Genomic DNA, 13295 nt, shown 5'->3' with positions numbered 1-13295 from the left:
TGGGTGTATGATTAAATGTATTTTTACAGGCACACTGTGGAGCACCTAAATTAAGCTTGTGGACCAGAGACTACAACCCTAAGCTGGACTAGAGGCCATCATGAGGTGAAAGCCAGCTTTTGATCACCTGTATCTGACTGTGTGAATTGATACAAGTATTCAATTGAGGAAAGGCGGGATATGAATCTAATAAATAAATAATAAAAATTTTTGAAGTGATATAAACTGATATACTACCAGGATGTCAACAGTCAAGTTATGAACATGCTGCATGGATCCTGATAAATATTAAGAGACATTAGGAAGAAAGGCTGCAAATTTTGCCATGCCAATTTTGTGCTAAAACAGAAAACCATCAGTTGTGGACATAATAATGTGGCAGATGGATGTGGAGGCCCCTTCCGTCTCCTCTGGCTTCGATCCAGCCAGCCTCCAGCAAGTTGGATTGCTCTGAAATTGAAAGTTGTGAGGGGCCATTCACAACTCTCCTTTGATCATGATTTCAGTCACTTTGGTCATTTCCTACTGAGCAGGATGCTACAAGAATATTCTGAGGCTCATTTATTTTCTTTCTGATTTTCAATTGGGATCACATCTACATGCTGAAGTAAGCATGACCAATATGGAATTTCACATGCAGCACAATGCTCTACATGTTTGTTTTGAAGTAATTCCCGGAGTGTTCCTTAGAGCTTACTCCCTAATAAGCCTGCTTAGACTTGCAGCTGAACACATGAGGTCATTATCACATTGTTTACTGCTTTGCTCCTGTTTAAGAGGAAAGGGTTAAATTCAAGGAAACAGCAGCAATTGTAAATAAAGGATTGCAACAAATTGCCCCTCAATTAGTCCTGTCCTTACGTTCACTCTTCTCCAGCATACTTTCCAACAAAAGCATACACGTAAGTAAATCAGCATAGTGAGTATTTACAAACTGATGAATCAACATGGGAAGCAAGTACAGAAAAGCAGCAACAGGCCCCACCAGTAACAAGCAACTCTAAGGCTATGGGCACACTGTGTGTGTGTTATGTGCCTTCAAGTCGATTACTTATGGCGACCCTATGAATCAATGACCTCCAATAGCATCTGTTGTAAACCACCCTGTTCAGATCTTGTAAGTTCAGGTCTGTAGATTCCTTTATGGAGTTAATCCATCTCGTTTGGTCTTCCTCTTTTTCTACTCCTTTGTTTTTACAGCATTATTTTCTAGTGACTTGTTTTCTCATTACATGTCCAAAGTATGATAACCTCAGTTTCATCATTTTAGCTTCTAGTGATAGTTCTCATTCAATTTGTTCTAACACCCAATTGTTTGTCTTTTTCGTGCTCCATGGTATGAGCAAAGCTCTCCTCCAGCACCACATTTCAAATAAGTTGATTCTTCTCTTATCCACTTTTTTCACATCCATACATAGAGATCAGGAATACCATGGTCTGAATGATCCTGACTTTAGTGTTCAGTAATACATCTTTACATTTGAGGACCTTTTCTAATTCTCTCACAGCTGCCCTCCCCCGTCCTGGCCTTTTTCTGATTTCTTGACTATTGTCTCCATTTTGGTTAATGACTGTGCCAAGATATTGATAATCCTTCACAAGTTCTATGTCCTCGTTGTCAACTTTAAAGTTACATAAATCTTCTGTTGTCATTACTTTAATCTTCTTGACGTTGAGCTGTAGTCCTGCTTTTGTGCTTTCCTCTTCAACTTTCATCAGCATTCGTTTCAAATCATTACTGGTTTCTGCTAGGAGTATGGTATCATCTGCATATCTTATTGATATTTCGCCCTCCAATTTTCACACCTCCTTCATCTTGGCCCAATCCCACTTTCTGTATGATATGTTCTGCATACAGATTAAACACACCGGGTAACAAATTCACCCTTGTCTCACACCCTTTCCTATTGGGAACCAATTGGTTTCTCCATATTCTGTCCTTACAATAGCCTCTTGTCCAGAGTATAGCTGGCTCATCAGGACAATCAGATGCTGTGGCACCCCCATATCTTTTAAAGCATTATATAGTTTTTCATGATCTACACAATCAAAGGCTTTGCTACAATCTATAAAGCACAGGGTAATCTTCTTTTGAAATACCTTGGTCTGTTCCATTTTCCAACGTATGTTTGCAATATGATCACTTGTACCTCTTCTCTTTCTAAATACAGCTTGGACATCTGGCATTTCTTGCTCCGTATATGGTAAGAGCCTTTGTTGCAGAATCATGAACATTACTTTTCTTGCATGGGATATTAAGGCAATAGTTTGATAATTACTGCATTCCCTCGGATGCCCTGCTTCCAGTCAGTGGGTCATTGTTTTCTTTTCCGTATTTCACAATTTTTTGTGAAAATTTGAACATATTCCCTCTCAGTAACTTGTAGGTACTCTACTGGTATGCCATCTATTCCTGGTGATTTGTTTCTTCCAAGTATTTTAAGAGCAGCTTTCACCTCACATTCTACAATTTCTGGTTCTTCATCATACAGTCCCTCCATGAATGAATCTGTCATCCTTGCATCTCTTTTATAGAGTTTTTCAGTGTATTGCTTCCATCTTCCTTTTATTTTATCTTGGTCAGTCAGTGTGTTCCCCTGTTGATTATTCAACATCCCTACTTGGTTTGAAATTTCCTTTAATTTCTCTAATCTTTCGGAATAGGGCTATTGTTCTACCTTTTTTATTATCCTCTTCTATTTCTGTACAATAAGTATTGTAATAGTTCTCTTTTTCCCTATGAACTAGCTGCTGTATTATTGCATTTGTGGGCACACTAGTCATTTCAAAAGCAGCAAAAATGATTTTTCTGGTTGCATTTTAAAGAGGCTCTGCTCTTGGCTGGACACATCTCCCTTCTCCACTGCTGACTTCAGGCCTTTCAGGACTGCCCAAAGCAAAGCTTTGGGCCAATCATTGTCTCTGCCTGAGCCAGACAGAGCTCTTTGCTGTACCAAAGAGTTTCCATTGGCCACAACTGAAGGGACAACAGATTGAGCTACCAATCAGTTACAAAATCTGTCTGAAGCTGAATTTAAAAAAAAGCACTTGAGCTGATCCGACCAGGTTTTAGAGTAAAAAGGACTGGAATTTGACTAACATCATGTGCTCCCATTTTCAGAAAACAGAGGTGGAGGCATACTGGAACTGGCACAACAGTGTGTCTCTACCCTAAGACTGCCCACATTTTGATCCAGAACTGCACCCAAAATCGGCAGTGAGCTGTCAAGCAAGATCACACATCTGGCTCTATGTGCACAACCTGACAAGAACGTCACCCACAGAAGCTCCAGAATGAAACTTGCATATTAAGAGAACAGCTATGCTCTTGCATCACCCATCCATTTTAATGAGGTTTGTGAAGAAGTTCCTGATGGACTGGGTTCTGAATCCTAAACATGGACACCAAATAATGGAACAGAAGGGCTTAAGGGGCAGATATATCTTTTATTCATTGTCTTTCTAGAGCCAGGTCCAGAGAAGGAACCTCTAGTCCAGATGTAGCCAACGTGGTGTTCTTCAGATGTTTTGGATTTTAATTCCCATCAGCCCTAGCCAGCATGCTACAATGGTTAAGATTACTTAGTTATATTATAATAATAAAGGTGGGAGAGGGACTTTTCAATTGTGGCTCCGAGGCTTTGGAATTCCCTGCCCCAAGAAGCTCGCTTTGCTCCCTCCCTGATGGTTTTCCGGAAACTTGTAAAAACTATTTTGTTCCGGAGAGCCTTTGGTTGGGACTGACGGGTCAGCCTGACACTGTTTTAAGTATTTTATCTTTTAAGTTCTTTTATTCTCATTTTCTTATATGTGTATGCACATATATACACGTATGTATGTTTGTATGTGTATGCATAATGCATTTTATCTATGTATGTGCATAATGCATTTTAATTTAATGTAATGTTGTGTTTTTATTGTATATTTTATTATATATGTGTGCGATTTTATTGTAGCCGCCCTGAGTGCCCTATTGTAGGGTAGAAGGGCGGGATAGAAATATTTTAAATAAATAATTATTTGATTTATATCCTGCCCTTCCTCCCAGCAGGAGCCCTGGGTGGCAAACAAAAGCACTAAAAACACTCTAAAACTTCATAAAACAGATTTTAAAATATATTAAAACAAAACATATTTAAAAACATTTAATGGAAGTATAGTCCCTAACATCTGGAGAACACCACGTTGGCTACCTGCCCTCTATCCCTGTCTCCCTACAGTAGATATAAATGCAGAACATAATGTAATATGTAACATAAGGCTCACACAGGCTGATCAGCTCAGTTGCATGGTTAGCATCCCTTCCTTCCAGCTGAAGTGGCAGATATTCATACCAGAAAACCAAATGGCAACTCTGTCATCCTTCTTGTCTCTTCGCTGCTTTAAACAGGCTGCTTGACTTTTTAAAAGCACCATGTGCATGCTTATCTGTTCACTCATTGCTTAATTAATATTTTTAAACGGTAGTGGATCAAAACATCTTGTGGGTAGATCTTAGGTATGTCCCAGAGATTACAGGGAGAGTGACTTCTCAGAACATTGAACTGAAAGACTGATCCCCAACACCGGTAATTCATCTCAATTAAAAGCTTGGATGTAAATGCTATTATTCACTACCCTGTCATTTACCATAACACTGCATCTATAATGATTTATACAGTTCAAATAATTCATGGAAAGGATCCCAGTGCATGGATCCTCACTGAAATAGAATGCTACAGAATGGAATGGATCCATTTTCCTACAGCTTATGTCAACTGTGGAGTTACTTTTGTGAATTTACTGGGAGGGTAGGCCTTCACAGCCTAGCATCTCTAGAAATGTCTCATGGCCTAGCATCTCTAGAATACATGTACCACTGGACCTGCAAGCTTCTAGGGCTAGGCCATGGAATCTTTCGTACAATTTAATACAGCTGAATCAGTTCTCAGCTCCATAATCTATAAGTACATAGTCGATTAACAGATTTGGATCTGATGCATGAATTCTATCACAGAAGTTGACACAATACACCAAAAGTATACATCTATAGTTTGTGTTTAACTGAATTATCTAAAGTTGCCCTGAGTGTATCGAAAGATGCACTCTCCATTGCTACAGCTGATTCTTAACTTGTTGAAGTCCTCAACCACTATTTTGAGGTTAGGCTCCTTACCCTGACCAGCGACAATCATGGAAAGGATCCCACTGAAAAAGTCAAAAGAGAAAATTGTACAGCCTCTATGGGTATCTTCCTTCAGGCTGTACAATTTTCTCTTTTGACTTTTTCACAACACCAGCACACCCAACAATATTTAAACAGGCAAGGAAGTTAAACAGAGGGAACACCACACCTATCTAACCAGCAGAGACCATCATGAGCACCAAACTAAGGTTACAGCCCTCTTTTCAAAGGGGTTTGTTATGTAAGCTAAGTGGGCAAATGCCTGTAACGGGAACCCTAGCAATTGATTTCTAATCCTCAGAAAGCTGCACTTTCTGCTCTGAAAATGCTTCACAGCCCCAAATAAGTGTGAGCTGACAACTGATATTGACCTGGGAGGAGAAGGCAGTCTGTCCACGTTCAGAGGCAGTATTATTTAGAACTGCTTCACTCGTTCCATAAAGGCCTTACTGACAAAGGGCTCAGCCTCTGTGCCTGTTGCCAATGCAAGGCCTCAATAAGTAACAATAGAGTGCCTTGAAGCATGCACCGCTGAACTATTAAGCTGCCACCCTACACTTACCCGAGAGACACTTGGTTTACCCCATTGAGAGTAAACGTGGACAGGCTTGCGCTGCGGGCGCCTTAAACCCCGCCTCCCCCGTCAAGTTTGACCACCAGTGCATGTGCACATGAAAGAGAAGACTGTTTAGTGTAGGCAGGTGTAACTTAGGCTGGTTTAAGCCCTGGTACCTCTCGATTCAGAAATCAAGCCTGGAGTTGAAAAGGGGCGCCGGACTTTTTTTTTTTTTTTGCTAATTAGCCGTCTGGATGGCTGCGCGGAGTGGCAGTAAGAAATAGCCAGCGGGCATTCCCGATTCCCCGCCGTCTCTGGCTCACCGTTCCCGACAGGGCAAGACAAGGAGGCCGCGGACCCGCCGCAGTTTCCGTCGTCCCGTGGGGCAGTGGTGTCCCTGCCTGAGTAGAGGCGACCCAACCCTCGGTCACAGTCGGGAGCTGCCGGTGGCGGCAGCAAAGGTTCTCTTTCGGGGCCGGTTCCCTCCTCCATGGAGTACGGCTGCAAGCGGAAACAGCACCCGCAGGCGCTTGCCAGAGAAGAAGGAAGCCACAACGAGGCCAGGGGGCCACTAAGGGGGCGGGCCTCTGCGCTCGTATTTGAGGCGCTCCGTCCGCTACACGTGATGGGAGGAGCTACTTGGCCTGGCAGGGCGACTATGTTGCTGCTTCTGGGCCGGTCCTCTTGTGACCTCGAGTAGTCGGGGTGGGTCTGTTAGGCGGGGATCTTTCCCCTGTTGGAGTTCCGTGGTTGGGTTTCGCATTATTGCCAAGCCGCGGGCGAGCGCTGGTTTTTCCACGCGAAGATATTGTCTCTCTGTTATTGCCCCTGGTGATTCTGAACTTCCCAGGAACGAGCTGCTGTTGGCGTCTGCGGGGCACAAAAGCGATACGTTCGATAAAGCTTTTCTGATCCAGCAAAAGAATTCATGTATTAACACTTTAAAAAGAGGCGTTTGAGCTCAAGACTGTATTAAAACACACACACCACTTCCGAGCTGCATCAAGGCAGGTTGCGCTGGGAGAGGCGTTCTGCTTATGTACAGAGGAACTTTCGTCATGTGACAAAGGCTCTGTTGAGCGTTGTTGCTGAACTCAGATTCAGCTTATAAAGTCCTGCTTCTACATTGCTCCAGAAAACAGAAAGGAACGTATACCCCATCCCACTTAATTCAAGATATTTTGTCGCAGCATTTTATTACGACTAAATCGCCCACTTTTCCCCTCCAAGAACATTTAGTCGACATTTACTCCTAGCTGTGCCATCCCAGACCTATCTACAGAAATAAGTAAATGGGACTTACTCCTTAGTACGTGTGTCTAGGATTCCAATTCAAGGGACACTTTCCGGGGAGGAAGGCCCATTGAACACGGTAGGACTCACTTCTGTTGAGTCAGCATGCATGGGATTGCGCTGCTGCTAGAGGAGTAACTGAAGACTAAATGTTGGGGATGAATAGAAACAATGTGAGTTATATAGTCAGTAAAAGTAGTTGTGTCTGTCTGTCTGTCTGTGACTGGAGTAGTTTGCTCCTGACTTAACCCTGAAGCCAGGTATGCTAAATACCAGTTATGAATTTTTCCATTATTTTAAATTCAGCAATAATGTATTTCATTTTTATGCAGATCACCCTGCCACTTTAGGGGACATTAAATTGTGGTGTTTCTTTTTTAAAAAAGGACACTTTACCCAACTCTTTTAAGATTAGAGCAAAATTAATTACGCTGTATTCCATACATTGTCCCTTTTACAGGATGTTCAGCCAAAATAGCTTGCATTTCTGCTAAAATTTACTGGTAGAGGTGCAGAAGCCATGTCATCATTTCTAAATGGTCACCCTAGCCCTTGCCTGCAAAAAGGTTTTGGTCATTATTATATTACATAGTATTGTAATTAATTTATTTGAAAACCTGTTCCTTTCAAAATGAATAGTTGTGGATGCCAGTGAATCCATAGGTAGCTTTTCCATGTTCAGCTTTTCAGATTAGTTCAGTTGCCAGCATTTCATTGTCTGGGCTTTAGGCATATAAAAGCCTGAGGGTCACAAAGATGATCTCATCCAGACATGATTTTGGATTTTTATCCTCTTATCCATAGGTACAATTCTATATGCCAGTCTTTTTGTTGCTGTTTATGCTGGGCAACACTGTAAAGCATTACTGTGCAATTATCTCCTATAAAGGTATACAAGCACCATAAATACAACAAATGCTCTAAGACATAGAAGTCAGCAATAAATAGATTAAAACTCCATTAAATGCAGAAAACAAGCAAATGGTTGAAAAACACAAATGCCAAAGAGCAAGGAACAACAACAGCACCAACTATTATTACTATATGGTCACAGACCCAATAAGGAAAAATAAAATTGAGCATTGAAAATTTAAATTACCTTCATAACAAACATCATAGAGTCCATAAACAAAAGAGCATAAACTGCACATTTCCATATTGCTTGGCATGCTAATACAGATGGCCAAACTAACTCAGGTGAAAGAACCCACTTTGGGATATTTTGGTTATCTATAGAGGCTCGTGTTCTTTACTCTGTACTTTCCTGCTTTTGAATTTGAATTTTTGAAGTGTCAGGTACCAATGACAATTGCAAGCTAATATTGCTAAATGATGTATGTTCATTCAAGAAAAGTATTATCCTGTTGTACTGAAACTTCCATATCCTTTTATTTTTAACTGGTTCAAACTCTAGTTTCAGATTTTTAATTTTGCCATTGTCACTCATTTCCTGCTGCCCATTAGTAAATTCCTTTAACAGAAAATTTTCACACATAGCTTACAATGAAAATGCTACCTCCCCATCCATCAGCCTTGCATAGAAAATATTAACTCCAGGTTGTATCCTGCTAATCAAAATTAATGGACCTAATTTACTAATGTCCTTTAATTTCAATGGATCTACTCTGAGTAGGACTAACATTGGATACACACCTCTGTTTTCAAGAGTTCATCCCTCATCTAGGTATTGATTCCATAAGCAATACAACTTTGAAAATAATGGAATTGTAATGTAAAAAAATAATGTAATGTAAATGGGTTAAAGAGAAAAGGGAAGAAAGGGAATATCTTCGAAACAATTTTCACATTATAAAAAATGAATAACTTCATTATAAAATTAGTATTGAGCACCTGGTTGGATCAGAGTGATGAACTCTTTGTTCTTATCCATCTAGGAAATAATAATCTACTTTGCAGGAGTATTATGAAAATTAATGGAACAAAAATTGTAAAGCACATTGTGCTAACACAATTTTTTTTTAATAATAATGTTTTCAAGATAAAGGATTAGAGAGAATGAGAGAGAGAGAGATGCTGAAGTGGTTAGTAATATATCTTAATTCCTGCGCTGCCAAGATCAAAAGCATTAAAAAAAACTCTGGTCTTTTAATATTCTCTGAGATTTTGTGTGACTTTTAGCTAACAATATTTTAATATCAAACTATGAAAATCTCATTTTGTTTCCTACCACATACACATCTGTCATAATTTAGATCAAGGACCAATTAGTGCAGGTAATTATAAATTTTCCCTATTTAAATTTGATCTAGCACAAAAGCAAATTAAATGGCTATAGGACCCATTCAGTGAATGTGAAGTAAATCAGGACCATTTATTTCAAATGTCAGGCTAGTAACGCTTGGACTGCCTTCTAGTCGATTCCGACTTACAGCAACCCTATGAATAGGGTTTTCATAGTAAGAGCGGAGTCACCATTGCCTTCTTCTGAGGCTCAGAGGCAGTGAGTGGCCCAAGGTCACCCAGTGAGCTTCATGGCTGCGTGGGGATTCAAACCCTGATCTCCCAGGTCATAGTCCAACACTCTAACCACTACACCACACTGGCTGTCAGTAATGCTTACCATTGCAATAAAACTTGAGTACGTTTTGAGACTGTCTGTGGTGGAAAGCCCATAGGTTTTTCTTTTTGGCATTTTAAATTCCTTTTTCTTACATAGCCAAAATCCTATTAATTTGCACATAGTGATTTCATTCCAAGCAGTAAACATAATTTGGGTATTCATTTATAAACTATGAAATCATTGTTCCCATTTTCAGTTACAGTTTCATAATAATTAGGGGGAGTAAAAATCTTACTTCTAGCCATCGGGTTACATTTGGGAGTTGATTAAAGATTTTCTTCATTATGACACAAGATAATTAGATGTTACTAAGTAACAGTTCAGCTACAGGTCATATTAGGGAATGAGCAATTTTAACAACAATAACAAAAACCCCACACTAGTCATAGTACAGTTACAGCTGCTGGGAGGCCATCCTTTCTTACTGTTATACTGATGGCCTGATAATCAGTCAATGTTTCATCAATAGCATATGCTTCATTGGTTGTTGGTAGATGTCCAGTGTTTGGAACAGGGATGGGGAACCTTTGGCCCTCCAGATATCATTGAACTCCAATTCCCATCAGCACCAGCCAGCATGGGCAATGGTCAAGGATGATTGGAGCTGTAGTCCAACACCATCTGGAGGGTCACAGGTCCTCTAGCCCTAGTTTTGAATGTAATCAGATTTTGGGAGGTGATGTATTTAACTTTTGAAGGTACAGAGTACAGTTTATATTTTGGAGAGATCACAAGAAGTAGAAAGACTTGAGACTTAGCAGACACTGAGGCTTTTTTTTCTTTTCTTTTCTTTTCTTTTGCACAGCGGCTCTGTTTGGAGAATTATATGCAATATTAGAACCTGTGCTGTCTGCTGTTGGAGTGCCTGTTTGCTTCCTGCTTGCACGTTTGTAAATAAAGTAAATATTGCAAAGATCCCATGTGACAACCCACAAATGACTCTCAAACTGAGGAGCACAGAATATTTAATATTCCAAGGAACATATTTTCTGATGTAAACTAGTTCTTGACATTTTTTAATTTTGGTAATCAGATGGAAGTTTGAACCATTATCTGGGGTATGTTTAAAGTCAAGTGTGGTATTATTTATTATTATTATTATTATTTATTGAGCTTATATACTGCCCAACTAGCAAGCAGCTCTCTGGGCGGTGAACATAAAAAAAGGTACAGGGAACCTCCTACCCACAGGATTTCTGTCTTAGAATTCACCCTCAGTTTGTTGGCCTCCATCCAGCCCATCACTGCCTCCAGACATCTGTCCATTACCTTCACAGCATCTCCTGATTCAGAAGATGGAACGGAGGCAGAGAATATACTCACTCCAAAGCTCTTTCTGCACTCCCTGCATGTAAATGATGTCTCCTATGTGCTTTCTGTGATGTAATATGAGGTGAACACTCTGACTAAAGCTCTTTCCACATTCCCTGCATCCATATGGTTTCTCCCCTGTATGTGTTCTCTGATGTAAAGTAAGATTACTGCTCTGACAGAAACTCTTTCCACACTCTATGCATTTAAATGGTTTCTCCCTTGTGTGGATTCTTTCATGTAACGTGAGTGCTCTGATTGAAGGTCTTACCACACTCCCTGCATTTATATGGTTTCTTCCCTGTGTGTATTCTGTAATGTGAATTAAGGTTACTGCTCACACTGAAGCTCTTTCCACACTCCATGCACTTAAATGGTTTCTCCCCAGTGTGTGTTCTGTGATGTATTTTTTCAGGTAAAATAACGTAACTGCTCTGACTGAAGCTCTTCCCACATCTTGTGCATTTATATGGTTTCTCCCATATGTATTCTGTAACGTGAATTAAGATTACTGCTCACACCGAAGCTCTTTCCACACTCCATGCACTTAAATGATGTCTCCCATGTGCTTTCTGTGATGTAATATGAGGTGAATACTCTGACTAAAGCTCTTTCCACACTCCCTGCATCCATATGGTTTCTCCCCTATATGTGTTCTCTGATGTAAACAAAGATTACTGCTCCGACTGAAACTCTTTCCACACTCCATGCATTTAAATGGTTTCTCCTTTGTGTGTATTTTTTCATGTAGAGTGACAGACTGGGAATACTGTTGGTGTACCGTCCACCCTGCTGCCCAACAGCCTCCCTAACTGAGCTGACAGAGGTGGTCTCAGATCTATTGTTGCGTTCCCCCAAACTTTTGGTATTGGGGGATCTCAACATTCATGCTGAGGCCGCTTTATCTGGAGCAGCTCAGGACTTCATGACCTCCATGACAGCCATGGGGCTGTCTCAATTTGCTACTGGCCCTACGCATGTGTTGGGGCACACTCTGGACTTGATTTTTGCCTCTGGATTAGGGGATGGTGATCTGAGAGTGAGGAATTTTACATCTATTCCTTTGTCATGGTCAGATCACCGCCTATTAAGGTTTAGACTCACATTGTCTTCTCCCCTCTGCAAGGGTGGAGGACCAATTAAGATGGTCCGTCCCCGGAGACTAATGAATCCTGAGGGTTTTCTGATGGCTCTAGGGAATTTTCCGGCTGACAGAATTGACGGTCCTGTCGAAACCCTGGCCACACTGTGGAATACAGAAATGGCCCGGGCAGTTGACACGATCGCCCCGGTGCGCCCTCTCCATTGCAGAGCTCAATTGGCTCCCTGGTTTACCCCAGAGCTAAGAGTGATGAAGCAAGAAAGGAGACGGCTTGAGTGCAAATGGAGGCGAACTCCCGACGGCTGTAATCATGCACTTGTGAGGGTCTCTACCAAACTCTATGTGAAGGCAGTGAGAGCAGCAAAGAAGCAATACTTTGCTGTCTCTATTCAGTCATCTCTTAACCGCCCAGCGGAACTTTATAAAGTTGTCCGGGGACTTTTACACTCTGGTCCCCAGGACGCAATAACACCATCAATTGCCCGCTGTAATGAGTTTGCGCGACACTTTCGTGATAAGATCATGAACATCCGCCGGGACCTTGACTCCATTATTGTAGCAGTTGATCCTAATGAGGTGTCCAGAGCACAGTCTTGTCCTGTTTTACTGGATGAGTTTCAGTTGGTACAGCTCGAGGATGTGGACAAGGTGCTTGGACAGGTTCGGGCGACCACTTCTGCTCTGGATCCTTGCCCCTCATGGCTAATAAAAGCTAGCAGGAATGGAACAGCCGGCTGGGCCAAGGAGGTGATTAATGCCTCTTTACGAGAGGGAGTGGTCCCACCCTGCCTGAAACAGGCGGTGGTGAGACCGCTCCTAAAAAAACCCTCCTTGGACCCTGATAATTTGGACAACTATAGGCCGGTAGCAAATGTTCCATTCCTGGGCAAGGTCCTAGAGCGTGTGGTCGCTCGCCAACTCCAGGCTCTCTTGGATGAAACTGATTATCTGGACCCATTTCAATCGGGCTTTCGGCCGGGGTTTGGTACAGAAACAGCCTTGGTCGCCCTGTATGATGACCTCTGTCGGGAGAAAGACAGAGGGAGTGTAACTCTGTTGGTTCTCCTTGATCTCTCAGCGGCGTTTGATACCATCGACCATGGTATCCTTCTGGAGCGACTTACGGATTTAGGAGTGGGAGGCACTGCTTGGCGGTGGCTCTGCTCCTATCTCGGGAATCGTCTCCAGAAGGTGATGCTGGGGGAACATTACTCGAGTCCCTGGGTACTCCAATATGGAGTCCCGCAGGGTTCAGTTCTGTCCCCCATGCTTTTCAATATCTATATGA

General features: G+C 41.6%; 1 protein-coding gene across 6 annotated transcripts in view; it reads right to left on the bottom strand.

Annotated features, from left to right (window-relative positions):
* Nucleotides 1–6712, bottom strand: part of TPCN2 (two pore segment channel 2) — a 69749-nt gene extending 63037 nt beyond the window's left edge. For 2 of the 6 annotated variants that reach the window (XM_061610675.1, XM_061610676.1), the window contains exon 1: nt 6044–6712. In XM_061610675.1, coding sequence (XP_061466659.1) covers nt 6044–6212 — 169 coding nt within the window. In that variant the 5' untranslated portion in view covers nt 6213–6712. The remainder of the gene's footprint in view (nt 1–6043) is intronic. The other 4 variants (XM_061610681.1, XM_061610680.1, XM_061610679.1 and 1 more) reach the window with 3 other exon arrangements.
* Between the last annotated feature and the right edge of the window lie 6583 nt (nt 6713–13295).

Source organism: Rhineura floridana, chromosome 2, assembly GCF_030035675.1.
Source record: "Rhineura floridana isolate rRhiFlo1 chromosome 2, rRhiFlo1.hap2, whole genome shotgun sequence".
Lineage (NCBI taxonomy): Eukaryota > Metazoa > Chordata > Lepidosauria > Squamata > Rhineuridae > Rhineura > Rhineura floridana.
Note: the sequence above shows the minus strand (reverse complement) of the source record. Positions and strands in the feature narration are given on the sequence as shown.